This window comes from Fonsecaea nubica (assembly GCF_001646965.1).
Source record: "Fonsecaea nubica strain CBS 269.64 chromosome Unknown Scaff111, whole genome shotgun sequence".
NCBI classification, from domain to species: domain Eukaryota; kingdom Fungi; phylum Ascomycota; class Eurotiomycetes; order Chaetothyriales; family Herpotrichiellaceae; genus Fonsecaea; species Fonsecaea nubica.
In genome coordinates, this window is record NW_019173784.1 from 3843 (window position 1) to 23333 (window position 19491).

Consider the following 19491-nt stretch of genomic DNA (forward strand, 5'->3'; position numbering starts at 1 on the left):
GACCAAGCTAGAGCTCGAGCCTGAATTGAGGAAAGAGATTCAAACCAAACCAAACCATACCAAAACGAACAGACAGTGACAGACACAAGCACAAGCACAAGCACAAGAAAAAAGCTCGACACCGACACCGACACCGTTTCCGATTCCGATTCGATCTGATCTAGCGAGTCGGGTCGATTCGAGTCGAGTCTTCCCTTGTTTCCTGTTTTTCCCTACCGCTTTCTTGCTGTCTTTGTCTTCTTGTCTTCTATTATGCGTACGTAGTAGGTTGGAATATATCATTGACGGACGGTCGGTCAAACCTCAACCTCAATCTCACCCTCCAGGTGAGAGGGACGGTAACAAAACCGTCAGCCCAGGAAGGCAAGTAAGCTATCTAGCTGGCCGAAAATCTCGCTTGAGCCGGGTGTAGCAGTGTAGCAGAAGTATTGTAACAGTGAGAGACGGCCCTCCGAACATACGAACGAAAAGTCGTGGTTTGTATGTCCGTGCCACATGAAAGAGAGTAGAAGAGAGTGACACGGTCCAACTGCACCTCCACTAAGCATACCCGACAAGGTACATACATACAGACATACATACATACATACATACATACACACACATATATATAGGAATCCACCAGCCATTTCCCACACCCAATCGATCCATGTCATTTCCTAATGTCAAAGTTGCCTTTCCGACCAGCCCAGCAGCCGAATACCTTAGAACATTGTGGGATCAGAAAAGCGCCCAAGCTCTCATAACACGATGACATCTCCATCCTCAACAGCTCCGCTGTGTTCTTCGGCAGCAAGAGGGTCGGCCCCCTCTGTTGACAATTTCAAAGGTCGAGGAATATAAAGCTTTCCCTGAGGGTTGTTGAACTCGTGTTGACCGAAGATGCCCAGCCAGAAACGTTCCATGTAGTGACCTTCCTCGGGATTGACGTGTGCCAGCGTGTGGAAGTAGCTGTATGCTCGCTCGTAGACCGCTCTGGGATGTCGCTGAATGGTCTGTCTGGTCACTGCGAACAGAGCACCCTGCGTCCATCTGATCTCGGATGGCGGCGCAACCCATCTGGGATCCTCGTTATCCGTGGTATCGTTGAGTATGTAGTTCCAAAACTGCTCCGGCGAGTATGGGCTCCGTTGAAGTCCCTTGCCGCGTCTCTTGATCCAGTCCGGTAGGTATTTGACACCGTCCCAGTCGGCGAAGGAGTGTATTTTGCCGAGTGCTAACACGCCATCTTGAGGCTGGTTCTGAATGCAAATGCTATTGCCGAGGAGGTCGGGTAATTCTGTCAAGCGTTGGGCCATTCGAACAATCTCGTCCAAGGAGAGGGCTGTGTGTGCCGGTGTGCCATCATTCGTGTCGTGGATGTTGCCCTGAAGAAACAGTGTCACATCGGCAAGGTCGTCGTATTTGTGGACGATGTGGTGGAGATAGGTATGGGATTCTCGACCCCAGTTGGGCAGAATCTCAACCGCTCGGAATATTGACAGATCAGGTGGAAGTTTACCCTTGCTGTAGACGGTTGCGAGGCTAGCACAAGTCGAAAGCCACGTCAAGCACTCGTTGTAGTTGGCTATCACAAGATCCAGCGGGCAGGGGTCTGGGGTTGGGGGCAAAGAAGGAGAAGAGGCAATAGATTGAGAGGGCGTGAGCTCTGGCGTGAGCATTGTCGGCAAAGATGAGGCCATCGATGGTTTGGGGGGGACGAACACGAGCGAAGAAGAGAGAACTTGTCGAGAAGGTCTTCTTTGGAGTAGGGTACTTAGGTATATAACCCGGATACAAGACAAACACGGCCGCCCGGTAAACAGCCTGCGACCGAGATGAGCAACAAATATTATTCGAACAGAGAGGGATAGAGTGAGAAATAACGCAAAAGTGTGTGGCGCAGAGCAAGAGGCGACGTCTTCAAACCTGATGGTGTAAGTCCAGGGTACCTGGAGGGGATGCTCACAACTATACCAAAAATACGTGCGAGGTACCTCGAGTGAGCATCTGGGAAACATGAAAATGACGTAGGCGCACAGGCCTCTGGAAGACAGGAAGGTGCAATCCAGGGCTGTTAGCAATATCAACCCCTCCTATGGCCAAAGGACTTGACAGTCCCGATGAATGCCACATGCCCACCCTGCATCCAAGCTGATGTTCTGGGGTTGACAAGACCGTCGAGTTAGCCATTTCCCCGCTGTCACTAACGAGTAGATAGGCTGATATTCCGAGGAACTTATCGCTTATGCCTCCAGTTCTCGCGTGGCGCCCATCAGACTGTCAGCCACCGGGGCATACCATCATCCACAGGGCATTGAGATACTCTGATCCTGACAGACCCACCGTGATATCTAATCATCGAGCCTCTCGCAACGATCAGAGGGTATTATCACTTGGTCAAAATGGACGATATGGACGGAGATTTGGCATGATCAACGATCCATGAACAGGACATTTCCGAAGCTGAAGTTTGTTACAGACGGCGTGACTGTCGGGACAGCGCCGCAGACAGGGTCTTGGGCGCGCAAGAAGAAGGCGCCATAATACTAACCCAGTACGTCGATCAGGCAGCAGAAACGAAGGAAGTGGTTCTCGCGCAGTGGCATGTGGCGTGGGAGAAGTCTGGATTGGGATCTTGGGCGCCTGACGAGAGTGATACAACATGTTCTGGCGGCCGCACAGATACTCCGCATTTTCTGAGGTCAGCAAATTTGTGTCGAATAAGCATCTGTCTGGACTCGTTCGAGGGCGCGGTTGTGCGCTGCATGCGACCTTTGTGCAACCATTGTGTATTTGAACACCAATTGTCCCTTTTTGGGCAGAAGGATTCAGCTCCTCTGGGACTAAGCAGGCAGTTGGCAGGTCTCGAGTTGGGATTTTCTGGGATTTGGCACTTGGCGGCTGATGTTGCGAAACAGGCCACGGTCTGAGTCGAAGATCACCCGATCCGGGCAATTTTCGACGCCCGGGTTACCACACGACCCGTGGAAGATATCGGAGAATGTGGTGAGAGTGAGAACAAGAAGATCATCTCAACAGAGTGTCAAAGACAAGGCTGAAGAAATGCAGCGACCGCTTAAAGCAGCCAGACGATCAAAGCAACTTGCCAAGCCTTCCTTGTTCTCCACTTAATTTTCCTGTACAAAATTCATCGCGCCCAAACTTCATTTCCTCTTTCTTTTTCCTTTTCCTTTCCTCATCATCAGTAGAGGTGTTAACATTACCTTAACACCACCGGAGCTCCACCATCGTGTGGCTTGCTGAGGGTTATTCTTGTTTTCGACCATGGATCTCCTTCCGTTCCCGGCTTCGCAGAGGAATTGCACCGTCCTTTTTCCCTTCCACACTATGGTTGCGCAGTCTTTTCGATGGCGCGGAGCTGTGGAGGAGATGCTACAATGCTTTTTACGTTTATAAAAGAGATTGAAAACAAGAAAAGAAGATGTCTTGTCATTCATACACCTGCTTTTTTGGAGGAGCACTGTGCGTGTTCCTCAGTTGGAATACCGGCTGCCGTCTGCACTTGTTTGCATGAGCTTTTATGTGCAGAATACCCCTCTGGAGATGCTACGGGGAATGATTGTTTTGTACCTGGAGATCGAGGCTCCCGCGTTGAGGCCTTGAATATACCAATGCCATTTATCCTACATGTGTGCCAATTCTTATCTCACGCCTCGCTATGCTATCTGGTTGTACTTTTTCAACCTGTTCCACCCACTGTAGGCCGTTTCATTCATATGGAACTAGTCACCCTTGTTATGGTGCGATCCATTTTGCGTCGTGCTTGTTGAGGTGCATTTTCTCGTCCACCTGTTCTTCGTTGCTCAACTGCGCTCCAACCTGCCAGCCCTTCCCAACTGAATCCTTTCTCCAGTTCCCTTCTCATCACTCCTCAGTGTTGACCAACTGATAGCCCCGTCTTTCTTCGCTAGAGTAAGTTCCAGCTTGGTGCCCATGATCTTGAATTGACATTTGTCCGGGTCAACGGGAGCAAAAAGTGGTATATTCCTCGTGAATCTCTTTCCATCCTGCGTGGGTAGATCTAAATCCACCGACAGGCCATCGTCCGTGAACTCGACCCGGGCCTTTTCCTTATCGATCTTTTTGAGGTAGAAGCTGACAATGACGCTGTTGGCAGTCTGGTAGAAATCACTGCGGACGTTCTCCAGAAGTTGCTCAGTGTCTGCCGACGTTTCTCCGTCAGTTATGCCCCCTTCCTTCTTTTTCGGCTTCCCTATGTAGCAGTGCCTCTTTTTGGTTTTGCAGCCCTCGATCTTCATGAACTCGTCAAACTCGAGGACCCGTCTCTTGCAACATGTCCAGCCCTTACTGCCTTCGTGGAAAAGGGGGACGCCGGAATGGTAAACACATTCCTCCTCGTCTCGCGGCACGTTCGGTTCTCTTGACTTCCCACAACCTCGTCTTTTACATGTCGCGTTAGAGGGGATTTCAGCATCTGGATCGTCAGATTCGTCTTCGGGCGGTTCCGGTTTCGGTGTAGCTGAAGGTGTGGGCTGTTGGGCGGTCGCGAGACCAGACCCCAAGGGCCGAGTAATGGGTACTGGGGAGGGTATGGGGGCGGCGGCGACAATATCTGAGGCTTTCAAGGCGTCGGCTTTGGGGGCGGGCGCCGGGGTATCATCTACAGTCGAGTGCTTGCCCTTTGTGCAGGGTGGAATGGAGAGGAATTCGTCGAAGGTGAGAACGCGGGGTTTGCAGCACATCCAGCCTGTTCCCTCAGACTTATGTTAGTGTAAGCCGTTCAACGCATGAGATGTTGTATTGCCCGCTAGCACGTGAAGCATGAGGGTTCTACAACGGCCAAAGGCAAACACGAACCTTTCTGTCCCTCATGAAACTCCGGAGGCCCAGGATGATATACACATTCCTCGTCTGGATCCGTGAACACCTTCCCGCATCCTTTGTGGACGCACTTCTGAGCTTCTGCCATCCTTGTGGAGGGATACGCTGTTGACGGGCGGGGTTGTAGACAATCGCAGCAGGAACCGGCCCTTCAGAAAAAGATGGTAGCTATTCTTGTTTGGCGAGCATACCCACAGAGTCAGAAGAGAGGCGAGGTCTAAATGATTACAATCGCCCTCGCAGTCCAGCAAGGATCAGTCGTGACTGCTGGGGAAAGTCAGTCGGGCCTGGGCTTGGCACTTTCCAGAAGCATCTGACGCAACTGGTGGATTATGATAGAGCCTGGCGAGCCTGAACATTCAGCCTTGTCGACGGAACTACAAGTATGCAGTTCTCATCTCTTCTCCTTAACGTGGGCGCTATTGCAAGTGACGAGGGGAGGAAATGTCAGAGATGAGTCTTTATCATTGGCTTGCAAACCTTCAGCTTGCTCAACGAGTGGCTGACATCGTTCAGACACCTCGACAATATGTACACTGACAGAATCTGGAGAAGCGTGAGAAGCGTGAGAAGCGTGCTTTCACTGCGGCCCGCCTGCATTCTGTCTATCCAAGCCCCTCGCTGATCAATGCAAACATCACATTGTCCACCCATAAGAACCCACTACCGATTGCCTTCGAACGCCACAAATGCTAGTTGAACATGATCTTGAGAAAAGTAAAAGTCTAATGGATCAGGACCTCGCCGCTGGTACCTAGGCCTTCCTTCTCTTTCGATCTCCACTTAGGCGGGTATCCGGCATGTCGCGAGCTGGACTCGGACTCACAAAAGTGACATGTTTCTCTTCCCTCTCTTCACCATGTCTACGAATCGCCGAAGCTCGCCGGGCGTGTGTCGGAGGTCTTACTGCTTGAGTACAGCTTGGCTGAAAATCCGGCCCTCGCAAGACGCTTCGTGCATCATCGTCATCGCCTTGAACTTCAAATTCAACTTCGTTGTCGTCATGCTCGTCAGATGCAGAGCTGCTACTTGGCGAGTGCGGCTCAAATTCGTCATCATCCACCAGACTTGGTGCCTGATTCGATTCACTGGTAGGCGAGGGATCCGAAGGATGAAGATCAGACGGTGTGGCACCGTTCATCGGCAGAGTCATTCCACGTGGCCGGTGCTGGGTAGGCTTGTCGTCGGCACCGTCGTATTGTGGCACTCCTCCTCGCAAGTTAGTGGTGGATCTCAGCATACTGGAGTTCAACAATGGAGATGACATTGGAGACTTGGTGGGTTTCGGTGGTTGTTTGCTGCCCGCAACTTGTGGGTGTCGGCCTTGGCCAGTATGCTGCATGGGAATGTCAACCTCCATTTCATCGTCCTCCGAATCAGATTCTGGCAATTCAACTTTCGTTTTCGCGTCCAGGACCATTTCCTGAAGATCAAGTCCTAGTCCTCTAGCCTTAACAAGCTCGGACAGGTTGGGCGTCAAGGCAGATCCCCTGAAATCGGGTGACACTTGTGTTCTCTTGACGCTGCCTGTTGTAGGGGTTGTGCCGAGCGTGGTTTGAGATGTTCGAGGAGGGGTGGGGGTCAGAAGTTTAGCTGAACGGATTAGAGGATGGACGTTGCCTGCAACGGGTGTCACAGTCGGTTCAACACCGATCATAGCTCCAGTCTCGTCCACTTCAACCGGTTCTCCGCAGGCATCTGCCGCAGCATCATGGCTGGCGAAGCTCCGTCCGTGGCCAATCCGGCAGTGATTGATGAAACCTTGGGCACTCCCGAAGTCAAACCGACCACAGTCCGGACAAACGAGTTTCACAGTCGCTCCGTCGGATTTCCTCTTGATAATCATCGGACCGGTTGCCTTCTCCTTCGGCTGCCCGTACCCTGCAGGCAAGGATTTTAGTTTGCCACTCCGCTGCGCACGAGCTTGGCTTGACGATTGCGGTCCTTCTGCAAACTGACCTCTTGTTTGAGATCTGAACTTCATGGGAGATTTACCAACAGGTGTGATAGCGATAGGTTCTTGTTCGCCGCCGTCAAAACGGGGGTCAGGCAGTAACCATTTCGCATAGTGCCGTGAGTAAGGGCCGTCTTGAACCCCCCAAGGCGCGGGTGACTGGGGTAGTGGAGGTGGGAACGAACTGCGTAGAGCTGAGCCTGTTCCATTGCTGACACCGATAGAAAGATGTTGCGTTGCTGGGAAAGGAATCTCCTTGCAGCGACGCAACTGCTCTAACGAGGCTTGGGATTTGGCTATTTCTTGGTCGATGAGTCGCAGTTCATTGTGTTTCAGCAGAATTTCAAGACTGATCTGCGTCTGAATGACGTTCCGGATTGACTGCAGCCTCGCTGCATCTGCGTCCTGCTGTGGAGATTCCACCTGTCTCATTTCTGAGTCTTCCATTTTCTGCTCCGGTGGTGTGGGCAGGAAAGATGGGGAGTCGTTTGGCAAGAATCCAGCAATCTTGGGGGAATCAGGAGGCAAGGCGCGGGTGGAATTGGGAGGCACATGGGCACCGGATTCTTTATCAACAAACTTTGCCCGTTTCCTTTCTGATTGGGATTGGGTATCCGTTGATTGCTTTCGTTTGTGTGTCGCTGGCATGGCAGACACAGCGAGAGGGCCAGAACCAGGGGAGTCTTGTTTTGAAACAAAGGATCTCATTTCTGGAGAATGGACCTTATCACAGCCTGTCCAGGAGAGCAGGCGCAACATATTGTGTCGCTCTGCAGAGCGATGTGATGCGACCTTGGCGTCGTCACCCCAGTGTTCATCTGGACCATTTAGTCACCGAATATTAGAATGTCCGCCACCTGCCATCAGTTTCTGTAACTCAAGCCTGCGGAGTCCGAAGAATGCGACAGTCTTTTCACCACACAACAGAACAAAGAGTGCCGTCCCTTTGCGCACGAGAATCTCGGTTGTTTTTGAAGAATATATCCCTTGCCCTCAGTCTGACGGGTGTATACGTAGGACAGGAGAGTCCAAACCAGCGTTGTTTGTCAGTCGCTAGAGTACAAAGTTTGTCGTGAATTACAATGCCTAGAAAGTGGTACAAAGCGTGCGCGCAGCGCCGGTTGAGTAGAAAGAGTGTAGATTAGGGCGACAATAACACCAAGAGGAAGTCGGTGTGTCTGGTGCTGAGGATAGTTATCGAGTAATGTAGAGGACAGTCTGATGGTTGGCGGCTGGTTCGAGTATAGGCGTGGAATGAATGACGCAGAAGACGGGAGCCAGCGAAACCCAAGACGGGCGAAGATCGGAGAAATGGTGATTTTGAAGTCGAGCAGAAATACAGGGTTCGAAGAGACAAGATATTAAGATGAAAAAGGCAAGAAGGACACAGCTAGAGAAGATTGATTCAAGAAGCGAGGCAGTGTAGAAGTGGTACGAGTCCAGGTGTAAGTGTTGAAAAGACGCAGGTAAGCGCAAGATCGCAGCTTCGAAGGGGGAAAGAGGCGACAAGTGGAAGGTAGGAGCAAACAAGGGAAGGGGAGAGGGCGAGAGGTAGGGAAAGAGCGAGAGAGGAAGGGAAGGAGGGAGATCGCGCGGGCCCGGGCTCGGGTCCCTCAGGCAAGGCAACGGCAACAAGGGTGGACACGGTGGATGCATCAGTGAGAAGAGGCAGCGAAGGGGGGGAAAGAGCTGATGTGCTCAACGGAAGTGGTGCGAGTTGAGTTGACATGAATCCACTTTCCTCACACTCTATTCTGTACCAGCATGAGACTTGGGCCAATAAGATGGTGAATCGGCCTTCCCAAGACACGGCTAGCACAACGCTAATTGGCTTTAATGCAATAGAGCATGCAAGGGAGTCACGGCAGGCTTCCAACGGAACGCCCTGCCGGACATCCTTAAAGCCACAAGTGGGGTTCTTGATCACCTGATGTTATGTCGCGATAAGTCATCATCACCAGGAGAAGTCACGTGTCGATATATAACGTATCTCCTCACGATTCTTCACTTGACTTCCTATTCTATTCGAATGAAAGCAAGCCTCTACAGAAATCGTCATTGTACCGCATACTTTGTCTGATGACACAACCTCTCCTTTGAAAATGTCCCATGCTGCACTTTATCTGTGTCGTAATGCTTCAGTATCAGTCCAGTCACCACATAGACATTCACTTTCCGTTCTGAGACAACTATACCCACGCCTCGAACCCTCAGCGTCAAAGTGCAACGTCTTTAAACTTTCAGAACCAAACGCTGAAAGCCTGAGATATAATATCAATGCGAGACAGATTTTAAACAGACGAAGGGTTCTGCGTCAATTCTATTGCTTCAAGTGAGCACGTGGACCGACATTCCCGCCTGCCCCGTTCCCTTGAATTCGTCTGGTCTTGGCTTCATGGATGGAGCAATTAGGCACACAGCATATGGGACATATCTATATGATATGAACTGGTTTCACGCACCAGATGATTGGTGGATGCAACTATCTCTAAAAATATCTACCATTTGCCCCAGGTGGGTGATCGTCCAGAGTTGTCAATGTTCTTTGCCACCCATTACCTCTTGCTTTCAGGACATCGCCTATCGCCATCACTCGACGTCTACTGGCTGGATGGCTGGTCCTTCCAAGGTCTGTCGGGAACATGCATCCTTGAAACGTTATGTTTCAGTAGAAAGGGCATTGTTCCCCACAAAAGCCCAATTCTCCGGGCAGAGGATCGAAGTGCCGACTATCTGGAGGGTTGTGTGGTTTTGCCACTAGCGGCTCTTCAGTTGATATAGCACAGCCACGCAGCCACATGTTCCAACCAGTCATAGAACAGCTCCTGAACAACCACCAACGTCCCTGCGTCGGATCTTCCTGCCAATCCATCTAGACCTTCAGCAAGCCACCACTTACGCCCTAGAAAATCTTCCATAACTTGGACTAGTCTGAGTTCTTTCCATGTCGCTTGGGCATATCTGAAGCCGCCAACGCTCCCATGGCCGAGGATCTGAATCCAGAACATAAACGACCGCACTTGAGTGGTGTTCCTTGTTTTGTTCCCTGCTGATATCCCCTTTAGTCGAGCATACAACCTCCCATCAGCCGCACAGGCCGCGCAGACTCTAACGAGGATGGGAAGCAAGCGATGAGGATCCGAGGGGAGCACACTGAAGCGATCGTCGGATATGTATGTTAGCCGGGTGCCCTCTGGCGGTGATCCTCACGAACTCCTCTCGTCGAGGCAGAAATCATTTTCTTTTAGACTCTTATGCGTATGCTCTCTTTCCATTGCAATCGCCTGCTTTTTGCTTGCCTTGGTTCAAGAAAAGATTTGATCTAATCAGTTGCAGATTTGAAGCGGGGAATTATCAGCTGCACGCACCACATATACACATGTCTCGGTAATATACAAACAAACGCCTTGCAATATGAGGCGAATTTTGATTTCGCTGCTTGCGACAGCCGCCTTCCCTCCCCTAACGGCTCAACAGACGCTCGACCCTCTGAGCATCATCGTATCTGAGGCCTTTTCTGTGTATACAGAAGTCAACTCGCTTCTGTCTTCCGCTGCTTCGGCTGTCTCAGCAGCAGCTGGGTCCGCGGTTTCTACAACGGCAAACTCATCTCCGGATGCGGCTTCTTCGAATACCATTGCGCAATATACCGCAAGCTCAAATGACGCGATATCAAGCGAAAGTTCAGGACTTTCAGATACGTCTTCAACTTCGACTACGTCCTCACCGTTCATCTCAATTTCGAATCCTTCAGCCTCAACACCATCTGCGGCCTCTACTACCTCTTCACCAATCCTTTCCGGATCCACTCCTTCGAGTACGTCGAATGCTAGATCCTCTACTCCTTCAGGGAGTTCATCATCCATTATATCTCCAACGAGGACATCTCCAGTAATAGGTACATCTTCAGTACTAGGGGCCGCCGCTGGGACTGAAACAAGCACATCCTCACTCGCAAAATCGAGACAAGACTCCGATCTTCCTATTATCCTTGGCTGTGTTCTCGGAGCCCTGGCACTTGGGTTCTGTATTTTGGCCTTGGTCCTTTGCTTCAAACGTCGGCGACTCAGCTCGTCACCTCGCCATTCCGCCCTCGCCGCTGGCGATGATGAAGTTGAGAGCTGGAGGGTGAATCGACCATCAGTTTCAGCTGCAAGTCAAGATCCATTGCATCGTGGTGTACTCGCCGCAGGAGCCGCACCCCTCATGTCCGAACATCCTGCCTTTCGCACTTCTCAAGGCTACGAGAACCCATTTGTTCCTGTACCTCCACCACCAAGACGCACGGCTCCCAATTCTCGACCTGGTTTGACCGACGGCATGATCCCTGGAGATGACCCTTTTGTGAAGGAGATCGGTAAACCATCCAGGTCTGAAAGTATATCGTCAACCTATAACACGCATCATGTGGGTGGCATTGCAGCGGGGATCGCGGCGGCAGCAGCTGGAGCCGACCTCATGCATTCATATGACCGTCATCCTGATGAGAACGAGCCAATAGTGAGCCCTGTGCCAGCGAGCGACCGAAATGTTCCCGCACAAATCACCCGCAAGCCTGTCCCGGTCCACTACGCCAACAACAGCGAACCATGGCCTTACTCTCCCGTCTCACCCATCGATCCTGTCGCCGAAAATGCCGGCTTCATGGCATCTCCAAGGAAAAGTAGCGGCGAGAGCGGCCGAAGCCTCAGTCGCGATCCCGCCAGAGCGAACACCGTGTTCGATCAAGAGTATGCACCTCACGGTGGTGCTCTCGGGCAGGATGACCATGGGCTTGGAGCTGCTACAGGAGGATCCGATGCCGGGCCCGTTGGCGTTGCAGCTCTTGGCTGTCGGGATAACCGTGGTTACCATCGATCGCGAAGCCGGAGCAGCAGTAGCAAGCGGCACAGTCGGCCCACAATGGCCTTGCCCAGTGATGGACTCGAGAGAGGCGGGAGGACGTCCAGGGACCATGGGAGCAGCCAAGCCTATAAGGATGTTCTCCCCCAAAAATCATATCACGGCAGCCTTCCAGGTGAACACGACCCATACAGGGCCTCTGCGGCCCCGCCTCCTCGCTCTCGACGCAATAGTGCTTTTGGGCCTGCGCACCCTGGTGCGGTGGCATTCAACAGTGCCAACCGTCCTGTTGTCCCATCTCCGCTGTCTAGCGAAGTCCCCCGCGATCCGAGCTATTCGCCACCGCGAAGCCGGGCGCGAGGTTCGAGTGGGAGTTCGTCACGGTTCTCATTCTCATACGAGCCTGTAGCCGATGATTATGGTGCCTACCCACCATTTTCTATCACGTCCAGTAACTTCGACCGTGGCAAGACAGGACAAGACAAGACTCCCACCGACCAGAGCACCAGCGACCTCACTCCTCCTGGTGTTACGAGCGTCGACGAATATGTCTTGACAGCCACATCAGGTCCGTTAGGCCCCCAGCCGCATATTGTAACCCTACCCTTCAGCTCTGGGGACAGAAAAGCCACGATGGATACCGACGACGCGACATGGCGGATGAGCGACGGGATGCCGGCTGGTTGGCAGCGCACCAGCACGGACAGTCCTCGTAACAGTCGGGAGCACATGAGGAATCGCGATTCAGGGGTGAGCATGGGAACCGGAGCGGGACTAGGAGGCCGAAGAGGGCGGAGATTGCGGGCGAGTGACTTAGCAGGTTCATCGACCGCAAGGCTAGGGATCGATGACGACGGATACGGCTACGGCTACGGATATGGCTATGGAGAAGCGCTCTGACAGGGCGACATAGCTTGAGTCCGGAGACCCCAAAACTCAACAACATTGAATGACGATATCCAAGGAACGAGCTCAATCTGTCTTAATTTAGCTTGAGGCGTCTTTTTTTTCCTCCCAGCGACGACTCTAACGAGCATAGGTTATGGCGTCATGTATGTATGTATGTATGTATGTATGTGCCTACATCGAAAGCGACGTCTGTGATCTCTTCTGGAGTCTCGTCAGAAATCCGTGGCAACTGCGACAGTGGAAAGAACTCGAGACTCGAGGGCCCAGAGAGATTTACATGCGTACGAGGACAACATGAGTTTTTAGCAGCGAGAAAAGACATGATTCTCGCCCTTCCCCCTGCGTACGTTTACGAGAATGGAGAAATAAAAACTTGATAGGTGTGATCGAACAGGAACAGTTCAAAAGGCGAATGCAGCACAGTGAGCAGCTCGAAGCCGTTACTCCCCTGTGAAGCTCTTCTGAAAATGCTGGTCTGTACATAAAATGTGCTCCCTGCTCCATTTGTCCTGATGCAATGTATTTCCCTGGTGACCCCTTGTTATTGGGCCAATGCTGGATCTAGCCTCGTCCCATTTCCCAGGAGTCGGTTCGCTAAAGTCAAGATGCAAATCTGAATGCAGATGATAGATGTACCTCGTACCCCGATGTGAGGGTGTCTGATGCCCCTCATGTCTGACGGTCCCTGTTCCCATCAAAAGCCAGCTTGTCCACTGCTGCTCTGCGACATGGCGCAATGGTATCATTTCCTGACAGAAAGAAAGTCATCCGATACCCGTTTTCCGTTGACGAACTCCCTAATAGACAATACATGCACTTCTTTCCATGCTGGCCTCATGCCACCCATTTACCCATAAGGCATGATGCAGCTCCAAGCACCATAAGTGAGACTTGAAGCCACCGAATTGCGCCCGGCAATTAAGGATATCGATATATACAAGGTTCCAGATGGTCTAGTTCAGTAACTTGACCATGTCCGATGGTATCCGTCCAGTAGGAGATACCGTTTCAACGTTTCGCCACTCTTCGCGCGTCGAAGTTGAGGGAGGCGTTTCTGGCGCCGGAGTCACTTCCACGCTTGAGAACTCCGGTTTGGGCATTGGAATAAATGTGTCGTTAGCATCGCGCCGAGGTGATAGAGGCACGGGTAAAGTCTTTTTATACGTTGCGTTATTGATCGCGACAACTGGTTTGGTGACCTTTCCGGACAGGACTCCCTGTTTTTTAGGATTGGTAGATGCCCTGATTTTGGTGACTCTGGGCTTCTTGTTCTGCGAAGTCTTGGATTTTACAGGCTTGTCTTTGTTCTCCTTTCCACGGAGCAGTTCAGCGATGGACCTGCCAGCACTTGCTGCATTTCTGACCGACGCCTGTTTGCTTCGCTCGGTAACATTGAGTTTGATTCGGATTGGCGAAGACGTTATAGATGTGACCCCAGGTTCTGTTTTTGTTCTCGAGGACGCATCTCCTTTCTGGCTTCGTGGAGGGGTTATCGCATGGAAGTCTGCTGACGGCAGCAAAACTTCGACTGGGCCTTCGTCCTTCTCGGAACTTGGAGGTATGACCACCTGGATCTCGCCCTGGTCGGACTTGATTCTATCCAGATCTGCCTCTGTGTAATTCTCAGCGACATCCTGGCTGGGATCATCCCATTCTTTTAAGCGTGCCAATCGTGCCACTTCGTCACTGTCACCTTTGACAACAAGATCCCAACAATTTTCGAGATCCTTTCCGGGAGGTACTGGGTCGCGATTGATCCACACTGTGGTACCTTCCCGCCGATCTCTGACTATTTGGCACATCTCATGGACGATGCGTCGCACGGCCGGAATCTTCATGCTGGTGCCGACGACAATGACTGCATCTGGCCTCGTACGAAAATCTGCCGTCGTCACTGCACCAATTGCTTCGTCATCAGGATTATGCTCATTATAGAGGACAATCCTGGGCCGTAATCTGCCAACCCCGTGGCTTCTTTTTCCTGCATGAGCAGTTCTCAATCGGTCTGCTGCAACGCATTGAGGACAAAGGGGAGGAGCAGCTCCGTCAAACAAATTTGCTTGGAAATCGGAGATGTGCCTGCATTTCTGACACATCATTTTCTCGAGACCTCCATGAAGTTGCACGGTCTTTGGCCAGGGCGCCTTGTGGTTGAGAGGAACTTGAGTAGCCAGTGGTGGTAGTGAGGTCTCTAAACAGTCGACATTTTGTGTATAGAGTCGCAATAATCGTCCCTCGACAGCGAGTCTAGCTAGGAAACGGTGGAAGATGGTTGGCTTGGCATTCGCTGACATCTTGGAGAGCTTGCGAACCATGTCGTGGAAACTCGAGGTTGAATGGTCATCCTTGTAGACTGAGGCATCAAAGAGCATTTTCCCAGAGCTTTTCAATCTGTGTTCCCCTCTCAAGCTCTTGAAAAGTCCGTGAGAAGATCTGAAATCCGGAATCCCTGCTGAGACAGATATACCCGCCCCAGCAATCACCACGATCTTTCTTCGGTTGCGCAAGGCCTTGAGAAGGGTGTCTAGAGCTTCTGAGCGATCGTACTCCGACTGCGCAGTATCTGAAGTGAGATCCAAGTACTGAGTGGTGCGAATCTTTGGCTCGATTTTCCGGCGCTTTCGTGGACGCGGCATTTCGTCACCCGCATGCTGTGAGGGAGGTGGGGTGAGAGTCTGGAAGCCAGGAGGTAATTCTGGCGAATCTGGAGGGGAGGTGAGAGGCGAACTGGGAGGCGTACTCAAAGGGGACGAGAGATCTGAAATGTCCCCAACGTCCATGGTGAATCGGGAGTTGTGGTGTTGGTAGAGTAAACGAGCGATTTTTATCGCATGACTTCAGGAAGGAGCGATTCTTCAGTCTGGGCTGACCCTCTACTGACTATTTCCTTTGTGTCCGAGACAATGCAACCTGTATGTTGGGGTTCGGAAGGAGTGAATACTCGAAAGGATATCTCGTAGATGGCAAAAGAGTGAAGATGAGCTGAGAGGCTCGACGGAGAAGGCGCAGTTTGGGAGTTGGATGATGAGGCTGGCAGGGGGGTGCAGATGAGACGAAACTGAACCGGGAAGTGGACAGCGAACGAGCGGGAGAAACGGGCGGAGAGACGAGAAGCAAGCGTCAGCGGCTCCTGGCTGTTTGCATGCTGGACCTGACAGATGCCCGACGCCCAGGACGATGGCCTAAACTCTGTTTGACTTGATTGCTTGCAGCTGCACAACAACAAACGGGAAAGGCAAGGGGAATGAGGGCCGGGGCCAGCGGAGTCCTTCAGTGATTGGCCGGCAGGGTCTTTTGGGAGGCCGATCAGTGCCTGACAGATTTGCTGTGGGCGAGCGGCATGACTACTAGATTTAAGTCTGGACAGGTACGAGGGTACAGCTCATGATCATACAACTAGGTACCGAGTACAGCCAGCTCCCAGGGTCTCAGAGCTGGATTGAATGTCGTCTGTTTAGTCCATTGATGTATATGGGAAGGTGTTCTCAATGATTGATCGAAATCTACCTGGTATGCAGTGGTAGTCAAACATCATGAATGCAGGTGGGTAAAGGGTAAAGGTCCAACGGTGCTGTTACCGCGGCTACCGCCTAGAGAGGGACCCCAGAAAGCCCTTGGTGGCTTGTGGCTAGTGGCTAGTGGGGGGAAGCTCGTGCTGCTTCGGCGGCTTCTGCGGCTTGCTCCCACCGCCTGGTTGCTGCCCCAGTGTCCGATTCGCCCACCTTTTGACAATTCCCATTGTGCGCTGCAGCCGCGTTTCAGCCTTTCGCGTGGGAAAAGAACCTCGTGTCCAATTCTCATTACTCCTCGACACAGGGCTTTCATCATCCTCTGTGCCTGGATCCCTCTTAGCATTCCCTCTCGATCCAACTCTTTGGTATCGTTGCGCTCAACTAACTTGTATCGAATTTTAGGGAGGACCATGTTCTGGTGATGCGCTGAACCTTCATTTCACCTTCAGACCTACCGCCTGTGAAAGGATGCGGTGACTTTATGGCAAGACTACTATTTGTTGTCGGACTGGTAAAATGAACTTGCGAAATTGTACACCAATATCGTCGAGCATTGAACCAGATGGATCAAGATCAACCAGACGATTTCGCGTCGGAGTCTTTCTTCGACCAAAATTCCCTACAGCAACAGATCCAACAGATCGATGCAAACGCTGATCTCAACAACGTCCCAAATGTTGCCATCCCTCCAAATCCCGCTGTCCTCGACAAGCTCTCACGCCGGTGGTATTGTGGCTGTTTGGAACGTACAGCGTGGTCGAGACATGGCCACCTTGCCAGCATATCCGATGATGGATCCACCGTCTATTTGGAATGTATTCGATACAACTATGAATTAAAATCATGGGGTCTGCATGAAAGACACTCCTTGACTACCCTCTTCGAAGACGCCACTAGCCTGGCTTGGAGCCCAAATGGAGGGGAACTTGCAGTGGTCGATGTCAAGGGCCGCATCTGGATTTATCACAACTCTCTGCTCGCTATCAACCGCCTAACTCTTGCTCGACAAGGGGCTCTGGACGAGGGCGACGAGTATTCCCAGCCAGTTGGGATGACATGGCTAAATCAAGATCGTCAGGAAAGACCAAGAAATGTCGTCACCCATGCATTCAAGGGTGACAGTCGGTGGCAGCATGCTAACGCCAGAGCTAAACCACTCGGCCCCTACTGGCATCGTGCCGTTGCAATCGTTCACCGCAACGGGCTCTTCACACTTTGCTTTCAAAGAGGTGATGGCCAGTATTCCAAGGTCACCAAGCGACTATCTCCGCCAGACGACATCCTCTACAGTCATGCCAGCTTTGCCCCCACTGTCGAAGGAAAGATGCTCATCACTCTGCACTCGTTCAAAAAGACCATCTCGGTTTACTTCCTCTCGATAGACTGGAACGAAGTCAAGCAGTCTGTGGAAGGCTTGCCGATTTTGAATCTTGAATCAGTTTCAAGCAATGTCTCTTCGCAGCCCACGGGGTCTCCCACTCTGCCTGATACATACGACCCGGATTCCTGGTCACTTAGCCACCTAGAGATTGTGCGCACTTCGGATGTCGAAAAAGCGGTCCAGATCCCCCCCACTATTCTCGCAATTTCTTCTGGTGTCAATAGAACTGTCAACATACCAGATTCAGGCTTCCTGGTATCGAGCATGATCAAGAGGTGGACGGTCACTCCTGTCGAACAGAAGTTACACCCGCTGTTTGATGCCCTGCCATCTATAGGTCCGGGGGCAGCAGCAGCAAAGCCTTCTTATACCCTCCAGAGGCTGCCCGATAAGGAAGAACAGGTCATTACGACCATTCATCATGTGGATGGTGTCCAAGCACTTGTTGTTACAACGCAGGAAAACCGCACTGATTTCTTAAGCTCGGAGGACTTATCGCCCATGTCCTATGCCGGTTTGGCACAGGAAACCACATCCATGTCTCAATCTGGATTTGCATATCCCTACGCTCAAGTGATTCTCACACCAACTTTCTCCCCCAATGCATGCGTGAGAGCAGATCTGACACCGGAGGGCAAAACACAACTTGTTGCGATGGAATACCAATTAGGACAGCCTCAGTCACTACAGCCGCTGGATCCAAATGTTGACGTGGCTCTTGCATCCCTAAACCTGACCTTTGCACGAGCGTGCTGGTCGAATGCTACCATCGACGACATCCTGATGTGTGTCTCACAGTCCATTCCGACCGAACTCATCCCCACTATAATTTCGACTGCCTATCGCACGCTCTTTCGTGACAATGACTTTGTGAACGAAAGAACTGAGGGCTCGGAACTGGAAAAGTTTATCCACAAGACGGTGATAGGAAGGGTTCTGTCTTACCATGCAAGTCTTGCGGCAAACTGTACTCAGCTTCCCTCCATCGCCTCCACTGATCGAAGACACGGCTGTTGGTCACTCAGCGCACAGTGGGCCTGGTTGGTGAACAACATCCGACAAACTGCAACCCTGCTTTTCATGGCTATGAGGGACGTGCAGAATATCCAACTCGTCATGAGCCAAGACCTGACGGACCTGCTCTGCTCGAATCTCCGGTGGGGTTTGTCGCTGATGAGATTCATAATCAGCACCATCTTAGAGGTAGGCGATCGGGAGACGAACCCTGAAATGTTTGATGAGAAAGATCCCGGCAGAGCGGGCGACTCTCTGGGCGACGGCAGTCAGGGCCTGGTTGCGCTGCTGTTGAACTGCCACCCTTCCCGAATTTTTTTGATTGCGTTCGTCAGAGCTGTCAGGGCGTACGCGAAGAACACAGAACCAAAGTCTAATCATCACTTGCAAGTCCTCCAATGTATTCAACAGCAGACGTCGGGAAAAGGACTATCTTTTCAAGCCATGGAGGCGCTCCTCGAATACAGATGGTCGGCGGTCGGTGATGTGGACAGGGATATGGCCGCCACAGCTGCACGCCAGCTCGAGATGATGGCCACGGGGATTGTGCATGAGTCGTACCAGGGGACGATCAAGGTGCTACTTAACACACTCTTCAATAGTGCCCAGGGACTGCGAGCCAAGATGCTGATCGACCGAGTTAAGCTGTTTATCGACCATGTCGATCTGGAGTACATCTTCTTGAACAACGACATCCTGGGCCGACGAAGCACTGATGAAGACCCCGATAGGAAGGAGGTCATCTATGATGTGCATCGAAAGAGGCCAATCCTCAAGGGGGTGGCAGAACCCGACGGCACAGGGCCACTCATGATTAGGAAATGCTTGAGATGTGGGAGTTATAGTGAGGACGTCAATGTGCCACCTAGGGAGTGGCCTCGGCAAGTTGCTATGCTACTTATGAGATGTGTTTGCGATGGCAGTTGGGTGCTTAAGCCTTGGGATAAGGTCCACAAATGAAGCGCAAAAAGCCTGCAGGGTGAATTTTGGGGAATTTCAGAACCCCATGTACTTGGGCAAAACCAGCGAAGCCG

General features: G+C 51.8%; 6 protein-coding genes across 6 annotated transcripts; 2 read left to right on the forward strand and 4 right to left on the reverse strand.

The window, feature by feature from the left end:
• Positions 1 to 740: 740 nt before the first annotated feature.
• AYO20_10415 (hypothetical protein) lies at positions 741 to 1661 on the reverse strand (the record flags this gene model as incomplete). Its single annotated transcript, XM_022648673.1, has 1 exon — positions 741 to 1661. One exon carries the CDS (start codon positions 1659 to 1661, stop codon positions 741 to 743), a length of 921 nt encoding a protein of 306 aa, XP_022495324.1.
• Positions 1662 to 3738: 2077 nt separating this feature from the next.
• AYO20_10416 (hypothetical protein) lies at positions 3739 to 7447 on the reverse strand (the record flags this gene model as incomplete). Its single annotated transcript, XM_022648674.1, has 3 exons — positions 3739 to 3839; positions 3890 to 4724; positions 5753 to 7447. The coding sequence occupies 3 exons, from the start codon at positions 7445 to 7447 to the stop codon at positions 3739 to 3741; spliced, it is 2631 nt and encodes an 876-aa protein (XP_022495325.1).
• A 2822-nt stretch (positions 7448 to 10269) lies between these two features.
• Positions 10270 to 10665, reverse strand: AYO20_10417 (hypothetical protein; the record flags this gene model as incomplete). The annotated part of the gene is made up of 1 exon (XM_022648675.1): positions 10270 to 10665. One exon carries the CDS (start codon positions 10663 to 10665, stop codon positions 10270 to 10272), a length of 396 nt encoding a protein of 131 aa, XP_022495326.1.
• Positions 10666 to 11005: 340 nt separating this feature from the next.
• Positions 11006 to 12541, forward strand: AYO20_10418 (hypothetical protein; the record flags this gene model as incomplete). Its single annotated transcript, XM_022648676.1, has 1 exon — positions 11006 to 12541. One exon carries the CDS (start codon positions 11006 to 11008, stop codon positions 12539 to 12541), a length of 1536 nt encoding a protein of 511 aa, XP_022495327.1.
• Positions 12542 to 13503: 962 nt separating this feature from the next.
• AYO20_10419 (hypothetical protein) lies at positions 13504 to 15330 on the reverse strand (the record flags this gene model as incomplete). Its single annotated transcript, XM_022648677.1, has 1 exon — positions 13504 to 15330. One exon carries the CDS (start codon positions 15328 to 15330, stop codon positions 13504 to 13506), a length of 1827 nt encoding a protein of 608 aa, XP_022495328.1.
• Positions 15331 to 16624: 1294 nt separating this feature from the next.
• On the forward strand, positions 16625 to 19417 carry AYO20_10420 (hypothetical protein; the record flags this gene model as incomplete). Its single annotated transcript, XM_022648678.1, has 1 exon — positions 16625 to 19417. The coding sequence occupies one exon, from the start codon at positions 16625 to 16627 to the stop codon at positions 19415 to 19417; it is 2793 nt and encodes a 930-aa protein (XP_022495329.1).
• Positions 19418 to 19491: the final 74 nt, after the last annotated feature.